General features: G+C 37.5%; 1 protein-coding gene across 4 annotated transcripts in view; it reads left to right on the plus strand.

Annotated features, from left to right (window-relative positions):
- LOC150087000 (latrophilin Cirl-like) overlaps positions 1 to 19,061 on the plus strand; it is a 285,427-nt gene that overhangs the window by 182,908 nt on the left and 83,458 nt on the right. For 3 of the 4 annotated variants that reach the window (XM_090372889.1, XM_090372892.1, XM_090372891.1), the window contains exons 3-4: positions 9,864 to 9,902; positions 17,082 to 17,274. In XM_090372889.1, coding sequence (XP_090229015.1) covers positions 9,864 to 9,902; positions 17,082 to 17,274 — 232 coding nt within the window. The remainder of the gene's footprint in view (positions 1 to 9,863; positions 9,903 to 17,081; positions 17,275 to 19,061) is intronic. The other variant, XM_090372890.1, reaches the window with a different exon arrangement.

Genomic DNA, 19,061 nt, shown 5'->3' on the forward strand with positions numbered 1-19,061 from the left:
CAAAGGACAACAAATTTGATTATAAATGTTAATTTGTTACAGGCCAGTGCGTGGCTACGGAGCACTGCAAAGCGTCATGTGATTGGTGCTTTGAAAACATCACCAGTAGCGATTATGAGAAATCCGCATTTTCCACTGGACGCGATTCCTTGTGATCTTGGTCTATTCCACAAGATGGTGCTATTCAAACTCAATGCCTTCAGACAACAGAAGATATACCACGAGTCGTAGACTACTACTTCGCTACTCTTCAACAGAATCAGGCTGTTTGTTGTATCAGACACCTCTCGCATGTTTGGGATCGAATTATACGGTAGACTGCTTCAGGTTAATTTTAACCATAAAATAAACTGCGGTCATTGTCGATCCACTCCAGGATGGACGCCTCCTCAACGATGGAAGCCTCTTCATGTTAAGGGAAAGGGACCATAATCTGCCACGCCGGTCCAGTGCGGATTGGCAGATCGACCTCATTTAGCAGTCAGGGATTTGAAACCCGGTCTACTCAAAGAGCGTGTGCAATTTCGCCTGACCACTCGGCTATGGAGGCCGTTTTTTTTTTTTTTAACCATAAAATACTTGAAAATGAAACTTTTCAGTAACAGCTACGTCTCCACTACTTTTTGAACAGCCCTCGTAATATTAAAGCTGTCGAAATTACGAGGGATACTGTATATTAAAGGTATTCTAGAAATCATTTGTATGTCTCTAATCAGCTCGCTGCATCCAACGTTCTTATCACAACTGCTAGTTTCCTGACTTCTTAAATGGCTACAGCTAGAAAAGTACTAAATGCCGTTAATAAGAGTAAAAGAGGGAGGGAGGGTGTCGTGAGTATTTTAGCTGTTCCAACGACACATAATCCATCAGGCTCACAGTCATTCACTGTGCATTAGTAGCCCATTATTGTGCCTGGCCACTGAAAATAATCTGCTCGGTATACGTATTCCATTCGCTCAAGCAGTTACGTTCTCTTCGTGGCTTATCGCATAGGGGGGGGCGTTGTTTTTCAAACTGACTTTCTGAACGGAGGCTTGTGACAAACGAATATGAATGAGTAGGAGCCATTCGGCATTACTTTAGCTTACGAGGAAATGTTGGGGAAAGAAAGAGTTAATTTCTTCCGATCGACCACGCTATAATATTTCTAGCGAGTCACGCGATCAAATAATAAATTTCTTCCAGAAAACGTTTATTTTGCGCAGGTTTTCTGTGAACGTGGCGTGTAAATACCACATTTAGATAAATCGCGGAGAATTGTCAATTGAACCGATATGGAGAAGAAGAAGGGGAAGAAAAAAACGCAAATGATTGGTCTACTTGTCTTGTAGGTGGTTAGTGTATATATCGCTTGATCGTGTACCATGATAAATCTCATAAAACGAAAGTTCCGGATCTTTTAAATAACCGAAGGATAAGAATGTTCTGATCTGCTAGACACATTTATTTTCGTGCAATTATGAGGTCATTGCAAGCATTTTAGATTGTTGGAGAGTTTAAAGATATGATCGTTCACTTCAGGAAGATATTACTTATAAAAGATTAGGGTAATTACGTGCATAAATAGCCAAAGATGTAATAATTAGTTTAATGTACTTTACCACTGTTTTCATTCTTCCTTACTGTTTGATATGAAAATGTACGAGGATAGAAGCAATGGTGGAGTTGTTTTGGTCCTCTCCTAAGCGGGAATATTTATCTTTTTTAGTGAGAAAAAATTCATGGGGGGGATGCTCTTATCACCCCTAATTTATGCTTAAATTCGCCACTATTTTTAACGAGGATCCAAAGAAATTCAGTGGATTATTGCTCCAACTAATGTGAACCGATGCAGAATGGATGTTATAATCCTGGGTTGTATCAAAACATATGACAACGAACTCGGTACATACCTGCCAGCAGTGGCCGGGAAGCAAGTAAAATGTAGTAGAACTGGTCAGGATAATGTACGCGCTACCTATGCGAAAATAATGTTTATGATGCTCATAAGGAAGTCTCAAGGAGGATTTTGAAACAATCTGGGGAGTCTTCTTTATAGTTAAGAACATCCCTGTACGTGTGTTAGGGGAAGTAGTCGTCGACAAAAGTTATGAAGGTAAACGTAAGACTTCTTTTTATCTTCGAGCAGAACAAATGTCTTCTGGAGTTCCAAGACTGCTTTTGCTGTCTTAGATGGAATGCCGGTTATTTAGTGACGTTGTCATTTATTGCTATAATCAAGCAGATATTATTAGCAACGGCCAGTGGTTAGATGTTCAGCCATATTCTCCAGGGGACATTTCGTGACGTTCCTCAACGCAATCTCTTGCCGAAATCGCTTCTGCCATCAGTTTATACCCAAAAGAGAAATGATAAACTGGATGGTCCTCTGAACAACACGCATCCCTTTCGCTATCAGCTTTCGAGCGTATTTGACCTACAGTATCTGCAGTACAGCAAGAATTTCATCATTACCATTTACATGTACCGTTCTCTGTTTGGAGTTTTATTGGAAAGACATTAGTTCCAGTAGCCGTGAACCATATATGCGCATTAATTTTTCTTTCTTTATGTTTATTCTTATTTTAGACTCCGTGTTCTTTCTCATTCATCCCTTTCCACCCAAAAAAAAGCTCCAGGAATAGCAGCATTACAACGAATTCGTTCCAGTCAATCAACTTTATAATTTTTTGATAAATGACACACTATTTCTTCTAGAATCATTTAACTCAGCGATATACGTCACATTTTATGAAGTCTTTTGAAAGAATCACAACGGCCAGTATTGTTGAAATGATGATGTGCATTGTGAAATACTATTTGGTGATCAGCCATCAACGATTTTCCTGGATTCGCAACGACTTTTGTGGACAAAACTCTCTTCTATTAACGAATAAATGCTTGTTGATTATTCCCAAACTACTTGTCTCAGAATCTATTGTAACCGTTTAATAACCACGTTTTCAGAAAAGGTAATGTGACCAGGAAAGTTGGCAGAAGTAGGAAAATATCTTTAACTCCGATTATATATAACTAGGGATTGAAAACTCAACGTCCTAAGAATGAAGAGTCTCTTCTGACTAAAAATTCAAGTGATATTCGGTTTAAATGGACTCAGTAACGTGTCAGCTGGCCTAGCAATCAAGGGAACAGTATTATTTTCTCAGAAAGTCGAAGTTTAACCTCTAGGGCGCTGAGGGTAGACAGTATTTCGGTTAAAGGCGAGTAATTTCATCTTGATTATTTTCAAGAAACAGCGAAATTCATTGCAAGCCAGGTGGAGAGGGTTGGAGTCAGATAAAATGCACTAGTAGGAGGAAAGGTGATCACAATGTTGCTAACTGTAGTTTTGTCTTTCTTTTAGGATATATGTCCAAAACACTTAGGGGTCACCACTGTTCCCATTGGCACTTAATGGAAACAGAACTGCTCTCCTATTTACGATGTTGTTTAATAATAACATGTGGACATTACTGATTCAGTTGGTTGGCTAGGTCATGTGGGTGATCTGTAACTATTTTCCTGCTTAGGTCCCCAGTTAATTATTGTATTTTATCTGAGCTTTATTGTGTTAGCTAAGGTGATATAGACGCTATGCGTTTTCAGGAGTTCCTTTAGGGATGGTTGTCACTTCGCTTTCAGCGAGGAATCCTTGATCAGTGAGATGCAGAGAAACTGTGGTTTCATGGAATATAGAGGCTGGGATAATTAATCCTGTTTGATCTTGAACCTGACTTCAGGGGATTGGTTGTACAGTGAGGGGCGTTTTTCTTGATAAGTTTTCGAGGTAGTAATGAATAAACCTTTTCATGTTTGCTTGTGAATTAAAGTTGTATTAGGCAATGCTTCCCCGGCCATGACGCATCATGGCCTCCTGTGTGCAGAATCCTCACAGAATTTTTCAGAATCTATTTTTATAGATTTCTAAGGCGATGGCAGTTAAAATATTTTAAGCCTACTTGGGTTGTAGAGAGCGGTACGAAGAAGGAAGCCGACGCCTTCAAGATATCACACCTTAGCGTGTGGCCCAACTATTCCACCTTAGGTGCATCCAGTCGACTAGTCACGAGCTCAGCCAGCGCGTAGATAATGACTCGAGCTAGAGCATTTCATGTAATAATGGGAAGGAAGAATGTTGCGAAGTGGTACGATAGGTGGGGTTGGTTTCAAAAAGTTCCCGTTGTGTAACTTGTGAGTAGTCACTTCCCCAAGCCCTCTCGGCTGGTACAGTGACTGCGATTGCTTTTCTTTTCACACTTCGTGACAAAAGCTCGAGTTCAGTTCCCGTCAGACGAAGAAGAAACTTTTATGGGTCTTATATACAGTACATATATATCATTTTCAAGTTAGTATGCGCCAGTTTGAGGCTTATATATCTTTTTTAATCGTTTAAACTCCGTTCTTCCATCTCTTAAATCGGCAAACGATTAGATAATATACTGACACATCATGGCCTTATTATCTTTGCTACTAATGCTTATGTTATGCTATTCGTGGAAGGAAAAACTTCTGGGATGCAGAGAGTTCAGTCCAATCTCAGCAGACCCCCTACATCTACACTCTGTTCGAAGTATCAGAATCATTATCCCATAATTCAACTTGTTGTGGGAGGTACATGTGTCTATTTCACGTTAAGCTTAACTTGTCTCTGCGACGAATTCACCTCTGATAAATTTGACTACGCTGATTTCGAATTCACCTTCTGCTAAGCCTGAAAATTAGTGCACTTTTGAAAGAAAGTAAACTCTTTTCTGTATATAGTTTATAAATTCGGTAAAAACGTGTAACAAAGCCAGCGCTTTTTAAACTACTCGAGTAGGTCACGAACGAAGGTAACTTGATCAAATGCACTTACGTTCTCGCAACCGTATACATCGTGTTCAGTTTTCATAAACATGCCAACAAACTAACACTTTTCTGTCGAGTGTGATTATGGCACTGACAGCAAAGCTACAGTAAGACGGGGTGGTAGAGCAGGAGGATAAAATGTACTCACATCGTTTCAATAAAAGCAAATGGTGATAGGAAATCTTAAGGAAAAACGAGCCAGTTGTTGAGAATACAGTTTGTATGAGAATTCCACACACATTGCAGTTGAAAGGGGGAATGTAGGTGGTGTCAAGTGGAGAGTAGACTTGTGCGGTAAAGAATCAGTCCATCAGGAAGCGAACATCGTGAATTCGAAATGTATTCGCCTTCATGTTAATCTAAAATGAACACTGAATGATATAAAAATATACAATAGTTTCGAATTAAAGTTACAGTAGTTTCAGTTTATTTAAATTAGTTCTGGAAACGCTTTAGAAGCGTCTCAAAGGGAATTGTCGGAAAATTAAACTAGGAAATTGCTGGAATATTTTGACTAACAGAAAGTAGATTCTCATAATTGCAATAATTAAGAGTAAACGAGTTTTATTTTTTTTTCTAAAACTCATTAACTGCAATTTATTCTACTACGAACAAAAACTGTTTGCAACTTAACGTCATTTCTTTACTAGCAACTGTTCAATTCACGTAAATGGGACACGCTCTAATTAATTAATGAAAATTTACAGGGAATTACTGGCTTACCGACGTAATCAGATTTGCTAACATCATTTACAAGCGGATAGGTGATTAATAGCATTTAGCAACATCAATTAATCTCATTTCCAGCAACAACAACAACTAAAAAAAAAATAATAAAATAATAAAATAAATAAAAACAGTAACCTGATGCGTCTTGCTTCTATTTCGACATCACCACTGCTTACTGTTGCCAAACTTTCCTGATTTTGATGAAGTTTGCTTTGGTTAACTCATTAGCTAAAAGGTTACATTTGATTATTTCTAAAGTAATGTAAGCTGCAACAATACTTGTAGAGGGCAGCGTCATCTGGCGGCCTGAGTAAATTTGCAGCTACAATAGTTTCGACTTATTTAAATTCGTTACAACAATGCCTTGAAAGCGTTTGGGATTTAAATTAAGCTTGATTAGAAAGAAGGGCTCAGATTTCGGCTGTCTTGCACTGTCTTATGCAAATTTCGGAATAGAATATTTACGAAGAGACGCAGCGTCTAAGTTTCACGCATTGTTTCCCAAACTCCACTCCGGCAACTTCATCTTCGGCATTGATTTCCCACTCGCCCATCCCCTCCTCCTCCTCCTCCTCTTCCCCCCCTGTATTTCGAAAAGTGGCGAAAGCGATTATTTTTCTCTTGCAAATATAAAACTGCTCTTTCGAAATAGATATTTGATACAGCAAATCTCTTTTATTAAAAGTTCCCATATAATAACCTTGTTTTAACAATTATGGTACATAACGAAGCTCTTTTAATGAACCCTTTTACTATAATTAACTTCACTCAGCTCTTCCTGTTAAAGAAGGCACATCCCGCGACTGATTTTGATAATTAAATCCTTTTAACTTCCTTTGTTGACTGTTCTGCGAAACTCATTGTCATTTATGTTCAAGTTACCTTTTACAAGTGCACAGACGGGCATCGTCTTTTTAATGAACAATTCTGCGGCTTTGGTGGTAGCGGTGCTCACTGAAATTCATGAAGTGTGTTTTATCCATTTTGCACTACTGTAACCAGTTCTTGTTCTTTTTTACTCTCCAACTTTCGAGTAACTTGATGGAATAATTCCACATATCTTGTTTTCAAAATGTGATCGATGACTTGGCATCGTGCCAACAAAAGAGCACCACCTGATCGAGCAACTTATTCAATAATATATTGTGGCAGTTGATGAGCCTTTTGTATATTTTTTTCCCTTTCTTTCTTTTTCATTCTTCTCTGACATTAGTTATTCATATTTACGAATTCACGTAGTGTGATAAAAATTTACTGAGAAACATCCTTTAGAAAATATATATTTTATTTTATTTATTTATTATTTATTTTCTTTTTTTTCGGATTATAAAATAGTTTCTGGGTACTGTTTAGAGCGCCATCTAGACTGATTGTAAACACGATACGCTCAAAAAAAAAAAAAAAAAAAAAATAGAGAGAATCAAATTATTTGGTATTAAGGGATTATCGGAGACGCGGAGAACAGGGGTTATATCCCCTTCTCTCTGCAATTTTTTTTTTTTTTAATCACTTCTGTTTCTTGCAGTTTGTGGGCCAAGAATATTAAAAAGGGCTGCATTTATTCTAATATTGAATTATATCCTCCCCAACGTGAAATATCTGCTCATATTCGTATACATTTAATAACACATTAGATTTACCAAATAAATTAAATGTTTTAAATTTAATATGTTAATATATACTCATTTTCATATATATATTTTATTTATAATTTAATATATGCATATATTAATCAATAAATATTTCAAATTGATAACAGATATTTGTTAATCTGAAGATTGTAACCATATCAGTATTAGCGCTTTTTTTTTTTTTTTTTTTTTTTTAACGATTGATGCAAACTTTTGTTGTGATCCTGTTGTACTCATATAGGAACCAGTGTTAATGTTAATAATGTGGGGACATGAAAGTCCTTTTAAACATCAAAAGATGCTGATATAACTACATCATCTTGTAAGAGTAGCTGACAGCCAACAGAAAGATGGACACTTGGGTGCTCTGCGATTTTTCCTTCACGCGTTGGTACGCGAAAATTAAACATCAAAGGGTACGACGCGCTGTTAGAAACTTGATTATAAACAGATTGCATGGCGCATAGTAATTCATTTTTTTTTTAAACCTGCTATCCTTTTCGTAGATGTCATATGTGGCCATTTTTTGAGAAAATAAGCGCACCATACTTTTTCATTATTGTTTTACTCTCCGTTTTTATGTTTTCCACCCTTTTCGTTGTCCTTTACCTTCATGACATTTCACCCCTGTACACGTGACAGTCAGTTACTCCCCAACCTTTCCAGTCTCCTACAATACCTGGTGTACTTCACCTAGACTATCAACGACGCATACTTTAAAAGAAAAACTGGCAATGTCAAGTTACTGTCAAAGCACTTGTTCTATGACCCCGCCTCCACCAGGGTTAAGCTGCCGTGTAAGATAGCGGACGTGGGCAAATCACTGCTATGTAGATTGTACAGATAACAAAGGTTCCCTTTCTTCCTTATTGCTGAATAAAAAAAAAAAAAAAAGAAAAAAACTGGAATATCTAGCTCTGCTAAACAAACCGGTTTAGAATCAAAGTGAAGGAGACCGAACTCGACTTAACAGAGTATATTGTTATTGTGGCAACTTTTGATGTTTTCAAAAGACAACCTGCTGGAATTCTTATATGCTCTAAGCTTCTGAAAGGGAGGAAGGGGGGCGGATGAAAAGAAGGCTATCAAGGGAAAGAAAATGTGCAAGAGGCTGTTCCATTATTTTCCCTTGCTCGGCATTTGTTATAAGATGTATATGTACGCAAAAGCTTCATTTGTTTTGGATAAACTTCAAAGTGACAATTATAAGACAGATTAAAACCCCTTCTTGACTAGTTTTATGTCAGATGTAAAATTACAGAGGATCGGAATTATAAAAATTAACTACAACGTAGATAAAATTCGGCTCTTGTAATTGTAGAGCTCCAGTTGAAGTAATTGGCCTTGCCAGAGGAAAGTTAATACAGCATGTTGGTAGCCAACACACATCGCCTTGATGAATGAATTTCAAAATTATCATGGAATATATGTGAAACGTATCGGTAAAATGTTTTTCTTTTACAAGCATGCCGTAGATGAAAACTTGGTCAAGGTACCACCCACCCACGACTACAGCAACCCTTGGGAGGAGATCAAAGTACCCTGGTAGGAAAAGAATCGCTGGATTGTTACGGAGCATTATAAGACTCTCAGCAATTCGCCAATTCTGGACACAAACATATCTAGCAGAGGTGATTGTGGACCATATCAGGATCTACAATTGCCTCTAATGGATTGTAGACCATAATAGTGTATACAATCTCTTTGAACTAGAGAATCTTGTTCAGGAGTCCTGTTAGTATTGAAGCCCATTCTTCCAGGAGAGAAATTCGTAGCCCATATGAGGTTCTGGGGACGGGGCGGTTACGACTCGAAATTTATTTTCCTAGAACAACTAATATATGCTTGGTTGGATTAAGTTCTGGAGACCTCGGGGGAAGCTTGGGACATATCTTCACTCTGAAGAAAATTTTCAAACAGTTTCCTGTATGGTGGGAGGAAGTAGTATTAGATGCAGTTGGGGAAGTACTTCATCTTTATAAAGTTTGACATGTTTCAACGATTTCTTCACAGCAGTCGTATTTCCCTCACTTGAAGATGTGGAGCTTGTTCAGAGGAGCACAATTACCACCTCCTTTGTTGCTGCCCCCTTTCCGTAATCTGATGGGTGCACCGCATGCTTTGAATTCATGGAACATAAACCCACGATCGTGATTATTTTTCTTGCGCAAGTTTTAATCTGCACTTTCAAAAAAAAAGTTCTTATGTGCCATATACAACAGAACAAAAAAGTTATAGTGTATGTATGAGTGATTTTTCAGATTTTTTTAAAAATGATCACTACATTACTTTCTTATGATTTTTCTTGAAATATAATCCTATTATTTTGATTATGTTCTTATTTTTATAGAATAGCACAAGGAATTATGCATTATTATTATTATTTTTACCTCAAAATCGTGTCTTGCTTCTTTTGATAAGATTTGCACACGAATTATTTTGTTTCAGCTAATTTAAAAACTTTATTGCATGTTAAATATGTTTTAGGCATTGAATAAGTTTAGCACTGTTTTTATGTTCTGTTTTGCGATATGCCATCAAGAAGAAACAACTGTTTTGCTTTATATATGAATTCAGATGTAAAAAAAAAAAATCACGTTATGCATGTTCTTTAATTATTTTATGTTTTCGCTTCCTTTTATTTTGTGTTGCATGGAAATTTTTTGTTTATTTCAGTGCCGATACCCACTTTCTCCTTGAAGCCTCCGCCACTAGGTAACCTATTTTCTCAGATTTTACTACGGTTTATTTTATAGTTTATTCATGAAAAGTTATGTTACGTATGATAGGGGTGCACATTTTTGATCTGCTGCTCAAAATCCTTTTCGAGAAACAGCATGACCACAAGAAGCAGAAGTTTAATAGAATTGTTGAAAAGAAAAACACAAAAAAAAAGTCGAAAACGAAACAGAACCTTTGGAAATTATCATTTATACGTTTGTAATTCAATGTTTAGCATTTAACCTTAAACTAAGATGAATTAAGTTAGAGACAAAGTCCTGAATTCATCTTCTTCAGGTGAGTGTCCTGATCGGAATCTTCCAGAAAATAAATTTTACAGGTTTATACTATCATACTTCAGACAAGTCGGGAAAATCATTTTACATAAATTACCTAATGTTTAGATGACTATTTATTAGTCGTAGTGTGTATGCTTAGGTCACGTGACATGCTATTTCAAAGAGTGGGCGTAACGTATGAGAGGCCATTAATTGCACTGCTTGCATTATAATTCCCCACAACTGCTGTTCTCCAAACGAGTAAGAGATGGCTTTACCACTTGTAATCGCTTGGAGAGGTCAGGGTTCTCATCACACAGGAAACTGAAGAAAGTCTTAAAGGCCTCCAGTGTCCAACGGGATTAGAACACAAACAACATAAAGGGAAGGGAGCACAGTTTCCCCCGTGAGTTATTTCGTGTTTTCCGGTCTGTACACCATGAAATCCGGCAGTGTATGTCTGATGAACACATTTGTTCACTCATAATTCAGGAAAAGCCATATGAGCTGCTTCACCAAGTAGTCACTGCGCCAAAATTTTCAATTTAATCCCAAGTTGCTTACAGGGAAGAAAACAGCAGCCTGACAAATACGAGACAATCCTGTTGTTATTGCAGAATTCTAATGGGATGTTTTTTTTTTTCTTCCTTAACAAAGGCTAGAGAGCAGCTCGGTACCTAGGCAACTTTTGGAAGTGAAGTAGTATACTGTACTATTATTATTACTGCAGAACGTGAAAGAAGGAGACAAAAGGAAGGCATGAAATATTGACGTGTGGAAGGTTCTCGAAAAATCACTTTTGGAAATATTTACCTTTCAGATCGTCGGTAATCGTCCCTCTTTTACTCATTGTGATATCAGTGCTCAAGCCGTCTTGACTCGCCTTTTCATATTTACGAAACCTATTTATCAAAGGGGATTCTGTGTTCTCTCACATCTGTTACCGCCGTGACCTATAATTGCATTAATGTTAACCTCTCTTACTTCCTTACATCGACTTTTTTTCTTTTTTTCAATTGAAAGTAACATAATAAGTTCATCAAAGCTATTTTGCTATCCTCTTGTACATATTCACCTGCAGAGAGTAAGTTTTAGAACATCGTCGATAGCACAATTGGTATAATAACCGCCCTCTCCACCACTGTGTGAAATTTTCACAATGTGGCTTAGCTAGCCGGTCTCAGGCAAAAGTAGAATGGTTTTATTCTCCCTGAAAATCGGGGTTTTCGTCGTGAAAACAGCAAACCGACCACAGAACACGCCCAATTTACAAACAATATACAGGGTGTTTCAGTTAAACGTTTCAGAACTTCTAAGAGGGGTAGGGTACATCCTGACAACTCGAAATCATATAGCAATGTGGGGTCGGAAATGCTTTCCTGAAGCGGTGTTGTACACAGAAGCACCATAAAGAAAAGAGACCGTAAGTGAGAAATCGTTTTAATAATACATGAAAAGAAGCAAAAGGTACATGGATTAAAGTAAGTGTTCGAAGTTTCTTCCACGGGCTACAATGCACGCCTCACATCTCCGACGCATGGACATCCGAACATTCTGGAATACTCCAGGCGAATTTCGAATTTCTTGAACAAGAACGCCAAGTTAGTAGGATGGATGATTACACGAACGCAGAGTTAGCCGATATGCATTTGGCGTACGGGGCTACAAATTGTAGTGGGCCAGCCGCACAGCGTTTGTACGCGGAACGATATCCGACGAGGCGTATTCCCAGTCATAATTTCTTTGCAAGACTGCACCAGAGGTTAGCTGAGAGAGGTTCATTTGAAAGAGCTGACAGGGACAGGGTAAGAACAGCACGGACTCCAGCCGTCGAGCAGAATGTGCTGCAGCATATACAGGGGAATCCAAGAACGAGTACACGAAGTCTAGCAAACGCAGTCGGGGTTTCCCATTGCAGCGTCTGGAGGATTCTCCGAGAACAAGACATGCATCCGTTTCACGTGCAGCGTGTCCAGACACAGCAACCGGAGGATTATGCACCTCGTATTGCTTTCGCACAGTGGTACCTTGGAAAATGTGCTACAAATCCCCTTTTTCCTGCTGAAGTGTTGTTTTCCGATGAGGCATCCTTCACAAGGGAAGGAATTTTCAACACGCATAACGACCATATCTGGGCGGTCGAGAACCCGCATGCAATACGACGTCGTGCAGCACAGATTCGATTTTCGGTCAATGTATGGACCGGTATTATGGGAGATCACCTCATCGGACCTTACCTGTTACCGTGTCGTCTAACCGGACCTATCTACTTGATCTTTCTGCAGCAAGTATTGCCACAACTTTTGAGAGATGAACAGATTTCTGCATCGACGCAACAGACAATGTGGTTCCAACACGATGGAGCCCCTGCCCATTATAGCGGAGATGTTCGTAACTACCTGGATGTCACATTTGGTCAACAGTGGATCGGACGTGGTGGTCCCGTGCGTTGGCCTGCTCGGTCACCCGACCTATCATGTCTTGATTTTTATTTCTGGGGTCATATGAAATCGCTAGTTTATGACACCCCTGTTGACAATACTGAGGAGCTGGTTGCAAGAATCGCAGTAGCTGCCGAAGAAATTCGAAATTCGCCTGGAGTATTCCAGAATGTTCGGATGTCCATGCGTCGGAGATGTGAGGCGTGCATTGCAGCCCGTGGAAGAAACTTCGAACACTTACTTTAATCCATGTACCTTTTGCTTCTTTTCATGTATTATTAAAACGATTTCTCACTTACGGTCTCTTTTCTTTATGGTGCTTCTGTGTACAACACCGCTTCAGGAAAGCATTTCCGACCCCACATTGCTATATGATTTCGAGTTGTCAGGATGTACCGTACCCCTTTTAGAAGTTCTGAAACGTTTAACTGAAACACCCTGTATACGGCGCTGATTCACCTATAAAAACAACAGCAATCTTTAGGGTAGCTTTTTGTTTACCACCCTCTTTGTTCCATTCTTAAGTAAGCAGTGAAGCCAGGAACTAACGATAGCGTTTTCTCCATTTTCTTGTCTTACACCTCTGATGCCTTGATCAAAATTCATTACTTATGCACAATTCTTTGGCTTTTACCGAAACTGCACATACCTTGGTTGCCCAACTTTTGAGTTAATAACATTACCTCAAATCAATTTCTTGGGGTGATACCAAAACTAATTTCATTCGCATATCCTTTATTTCGGGCTCAGAATTCTAAGTGCCTTCTGGATCCCTTAAAACGAGATATGTCTTATGCTTAAATTCAAAAGTGAGTATGAAGTACTTTCTTATCTATTCACTTCCCCACTTTCTGTGTGCGCCAATTTGGCCCTTAGTCAGTAAAATCCTTAGTCCTAAGCCCATAAAATTATTCTGCCTTGAGACTGCTTGGCAGTGTAATGGATCAATGCCAAACCTAGTCAGGCATGTATAATGTCTAGACACATCTGCATTGATGCTCAAAAGTAATGGTGCAAACAGAGAAATGCGAATGTAAATATTCATTTTTGGAACAAAATAACCTCTGTCTGACTCGATAAACAAAGTCGTGCACAATCTGTTACACAGTCACAGCATGCATATCAGATAACCGGATAAAAAGATGAGATCTGTCATTATAAAAATACCACAAAGACACCATTTGGATAATTCTTTGAGGTTGAGAGTAACACTAAGAATGGAAACTGGGCAAAGTCGTGAGCTCTCGCGGGCAGCAGAGTGGATATAATTACTGTTTTCTCTATACCGCGAGGATAAGGTGTGGGTTCGAATCCCGTCAATGAAGTGAGGAATTTTTATGGGCTTATTTTCACTACGTGGCTGAGTTAGACGGTCTCCCAGCGACAACTGCATTATTTTCCCCCCTCTGGAACTCAGGTTTTTCATCCAGTAAACAGACAAATCGAACACACCGAGGTCTGAGTCGCTGGTGTACCTGAACCTTACAGCAACAGCAAAGCATGCCTAACTGACTAGGTGGTTGAATGTGACACACAGAGTGTGAGCAACGGTGGGTCTCATTAGGGGCCCAACGGCTAAAAGACCAGATGAACAACAGTACAAAACATTACAATCACAATATCCATACACTTTTAAACCTCTGGCCTGTGCAGTGTTCTGTATCACACCACAATGTATACTACGCGGAGATGGGCGAAACCCCTGGTGCCGTTAGACCCTAAACACACTATACACAGAGTTGTAAATTAGAATGTGAAATTAGTTGCAAAACATGCTGCCTCTTGAAGATCATAATTAGCCTGCCAGCGTAGAGTTACTCACTCCGCGTGTTCCAATCTGCAAAAGACTAAAATATTTTTATACTGTTATTTTTAAAAACGTGACTGATGCTATACCTTGGGTCAGACACACATTCTCCTTATAAGATGAACCTTATTCGGCCCTAATTTCAAAACGTTCGGCTTCATTTTGCTTCAAAGCTGTCTGAATCTACAGGAAGGCTTGTGTCCTGGCATAGCGTCTACTGAAAATTTCGTGGAGGTGTCTTCATGCGCAACGACTCTTTCATACTTGCTGTTATCGTTAGTGTAGCGTTTGTCGTCCTTCTACCTCGTGTGGAACAGGCCTGAATCCAAGTTCCGTCCATAGATGGAATGAAGTTTTATGTGATTTTTCATACTGTGGCCATATTAGCTGGAATCGGAAGAACTCTGCATAAATGACCATGGAAGATTTATAGTTTACAGACCAGACATAATAAATTAACACATTGTTTCTTTGGCTAAAAAAAAGAAAAAAATCGAAAATCAAATCCTTGATGCATTTTGGCGTCTACTAATAGGTACTAATGACCACGTCAAGCTCCCACCGGCGATAGTATTGCAATGCACCCTCGCCTGTCTTAAAACACACACACACACACACAAAAACAGGCTACTCACGGTATCACATACCTCCTGCACGTTTGGGATCAAGAAGCGGGGGCAGGCCGGAGATTTCTTTTAGGAAATATAACCATCATATATTTGCAAATACAGTTATTTATTTATTTTTTTGTGATCCTACTTTTTGAACAAACCCTCATATATTAAACAAAGGCCACCCTGACTGATTCATTTTTAATAATGTTCATCAAGCTCCTACCGAATCGGTAGGAGCTTGTGACTGCATCTCAATCGATGGCCCTTGGCGCACATCCTTTGCTCCCAGTGATAACTTCTCTGTCGATTGACAGCACACCGCTGATATGAACCAAACATCTTTCGATATTTTTGGCCTCATGGCTATCTAAATGGCAGTGGCTTCTCTTCTTCGATACCACTGGTAAAGCTCTGGTTCGGGTCCTACTTTGATGAGAGGAATTTTCATGTACTTTTTTTGTTTTTCACGCCGCCAATCTGAATATTCATACCACTACGTTTAATTTAATCTATAACAAGTAGAGCTCGCGATTAGCGAGCTCTACTTTTTCTTGCCTTTCATTAAATATTAATTCATTCGATTTTCTTATCTGCAGGCAACGATTTGTTAATCAGCATTTTGAAGTTCACTTTGCATTTTTTGAGAAACCCCCCATAAAATTTGCAAGAAGCATGTGTCATTCAATTGTAAAAATTGTTATACCTTTTAGATTTCAGAATACATAATTATAACGCGTTTTCCTCTGTGCAAAATGTTTAGTAACTTTTTTTGCAAATCCTAAAAACTGACTTCTCTTTACCAAAAATTTCAAATCCTTTACTGCTGTCGGGTTATTTTCGGGAGTTAATTGCATATTTACAGTTTATAATGATGCCTATTTTAATATTTAATAAATCATTGAATAGAAAGCAGTGCTCAACAGCTGTGAATTCATTGAAAATGTGCACCCCCTACAAAATAAAAAGTATTTTTTCAGAGTTATATTACATTAGTTGAAGTATAGTTTGCTGTGGTGTCACTAGAGTTGTAACCCCACCATAATTATAATGTTGTCCATACGCCCTTCCCAGCTGACTGTAGAAAGTGTTCCTAATGAGAGATCATTATTATTACTTCCACGGTATTGAAGTAGCAAAATTAAGATTAAAAATTCATTATGTTTTCTAATCAATAAATAAAACATAAGTTTCATTGTTCACAGGTAAGTTTAATCTCGTGGGAGTGTTTAGGAATTTGCATAACGCTTTTCGAATTGGAAAATATTGACAACCACAACCGCTAAGAAAATAACATTAACAGTTTACTAGCACTTCAATAAAAAAAAAAAAAAAAATGTAAGTTTAATAATCTTATGGTATTAATTAAAAAAAAATAGGCATGTTAAGTGGAACTCCATTCCACAGAATTTGAATATTGATTTATTACTTATGCCTCAAAAATAATAATGGAAGCCAGTTGCATGTTAAACAACTGAGGTGGCATCACTGATACTATGCAAAATGAATTATGCATAGTATCAGTGATGAATTATGTGTAATTAAGAATGTAAAATACACAACGAGGTCATTTTTACTTAAATCCTTAACATTTTTGTTTCGTTATTAAGTATATGTAATGTTTATCAAAAAAAAAAAACGTTTTTTTTTTTTTTTTTTTTTAGGAGCATTAGCAACTAAGGCCATATTGTTCCGGGAATATGCGGTGGTCATTCCCTGACCTTTCCGCATCTTCCGTATTTGGTGGTCACTTCTTGATTAGCCTCGGTCTAATCAAGAAGTGTGTGCTATGCACTGCTGCTTCTGCTTCAGGCGAGAAAAATAAATAATTTTATTTATTTTTCTCGCCTCCGTAGCCCACCTGGCTACGGAGGCGAGAAAAATAAATAAAAAAGCGTAAATTTCAGTAAAATGTGTATACAGGCTTATATTTTAATATCATACATTATTTCCTTTTGTTTTCTACTTTTATTTTTGAATCAGTTTTTGTTAGCTTAGTTATTTATAATGTTTATTATTATTTTTTTTAAAATTAGACCGGCTACACTCTCAGACCACACATACATGCGAAGGAGGAGAACTGAAAGTATCATGTGAAGATGGTACAGTTATACGTCTTATCCGAGCCAATTATGGTCGCTTCAGCATTAGTATTTGTAATGAACTGGGAAATGTACACTGGAGTGTTAACTGCATGTCTTATAGGTCCTTCCTTATTATGCAGGATAAGTAAGTAATGTGGCAGTATTTGATGATATTGTCATGATATTGTAGTATTTCTTAATATTGTTGCATTATTATTTTTCTTACATTGTGATAAGTATATTTATTTTGATTAAGTTGTTGCTTTGCAAGTAGCCAGGTCAAGGTCCAATCAGTTTATTTATTTTGATACAGGATGTGTACACTACATAAATAAAAAATAAATCTTCAGTCATTGTTAATCTACTGCAGGATGGAGTCTTCCTCAACAAGTCATGAGGAAGGGATGGACCATAATCTGCCACTCTGGTCCAGTGCTGGTTGGCAAATTGACTGTATTAAGCAGTCAGGGGCTTAACTTAAACCCAGTCTGCTTGCTCAAAGAGAGTGTGCTATTGCACTTCTACTCCTGACTACTTGGCTATGAAGGCTATATATATATATATATATATATATACTATCATTGAATTATATTAAAATAAGTTAATTATAATAAAGTGAAAATAAATAATTAATTAAGCATTCATTAGAGGCAGCGACAGGCAATTCCTCCATATTATTTAATTTAAAATACTGGATATATATATATATGAGAGAGAGAGAGAAAAAGCAGGGTATACATCCACCAATGTTTACAAAGTTTATGTTCAACAGTGATGTTTTCTGACCAAACTGAGGATAGGGAGCAATTTTTCCCATTTGAAAAAATAGCAGTTGATTAGAAAAAATTTAAATTTAGAAATAGTAAAAATCCAAATGATAATAATTAGCCCAGTTTTAAAATAGGGTAAAAAGGCATACAAGATATAACAAAGGTACCCTGAAGAGAAGGGCATGCATTTTCACAACTATGTTTATCTAATGATGACTGGCACATTTAGGATTAAGAAACTGTTCCTTACATAACACTATTTATTACTTTTCTAATCTCTTATAACTTGTTTAGCTCATATGTTATGCTATATGTTGAACTTTTCAGCAGTATTTTTTTTTACTACCATGTTAGGAAAGAAATTATTTTGCATAGTTTATGGCTCTGTGGTTTGTGAAAAGAATGTTCCATGTGGCCCATGGACTGCCAGTTGGCCATCGCAGTATTAGAATTTGAAATCAGGATTTGGTTTTCTAGCATATGTACATGGAAAACAAGAACCAGAATAGTGCATATGCAAGGCAGTTGGAATGAAGAGGAAGATTTAGGGATTGAGTCAGCATGCTACTAATCTCACCCAAAAGGAAGTTTTTAGTTTTGAGAGTACTGCTATAATAACCAGTCATTTTTTAACAAGTAACATTTCAACCCACAGGTGTAAAGGGGGGAGAGTAGTTTGTCTGTCACAGGCATATTAGGTTTGTTAGCTCTTTTGATTATATATATCTTTTGTCACGATATAAGATGATTATGTTTTTGACTTTACTGTAAGATAATAATGTTTTTGTTTATGATCTTACAGTAATAGTTTCTTCTAACTGTAAGATATTACAGACAGTTCAAAACTGTCTGTAAAGATATTACAGATATGTAATATCTTACAGTTAGAAGAATGCAACAAAAAATACCAAATACGTGGGCAGTTTGGTATTCCATTTTCAGATTTCACTTAGGAAAATTATTTAACCAACAAACCCATAAGATAAAACTACATCACAAACCATGATGTTATTACTTTAGCAAACTTAAGTCTAGTCATTTGTTTTTTAAGATAGTTATTTATAGAACCTTACCTTTTATAATAAAATCCTGTTTTCTTAGAATAGCTTATGTTTTCTGTGATGGCTGAATAGTACTACATACTGCTCCATGACAGTGTTAT

The sequence above is a fragment of the Mastigoproctus giganteus genome, chromosome 4 (assembly GCF_048544385.1).
Source record: "Mastigoproctus giganteus isolate SK-2022 chromosome 4, ASM4854438v1, whole genome shotgun sequence".
Taxonomy (NCBI): Eukaryota; Metazoa; Arthropoda; class Arachnida; order Uropygi; family Thelyphonidae; genus Mastigoproctus; species Mastigoproctus giganteus.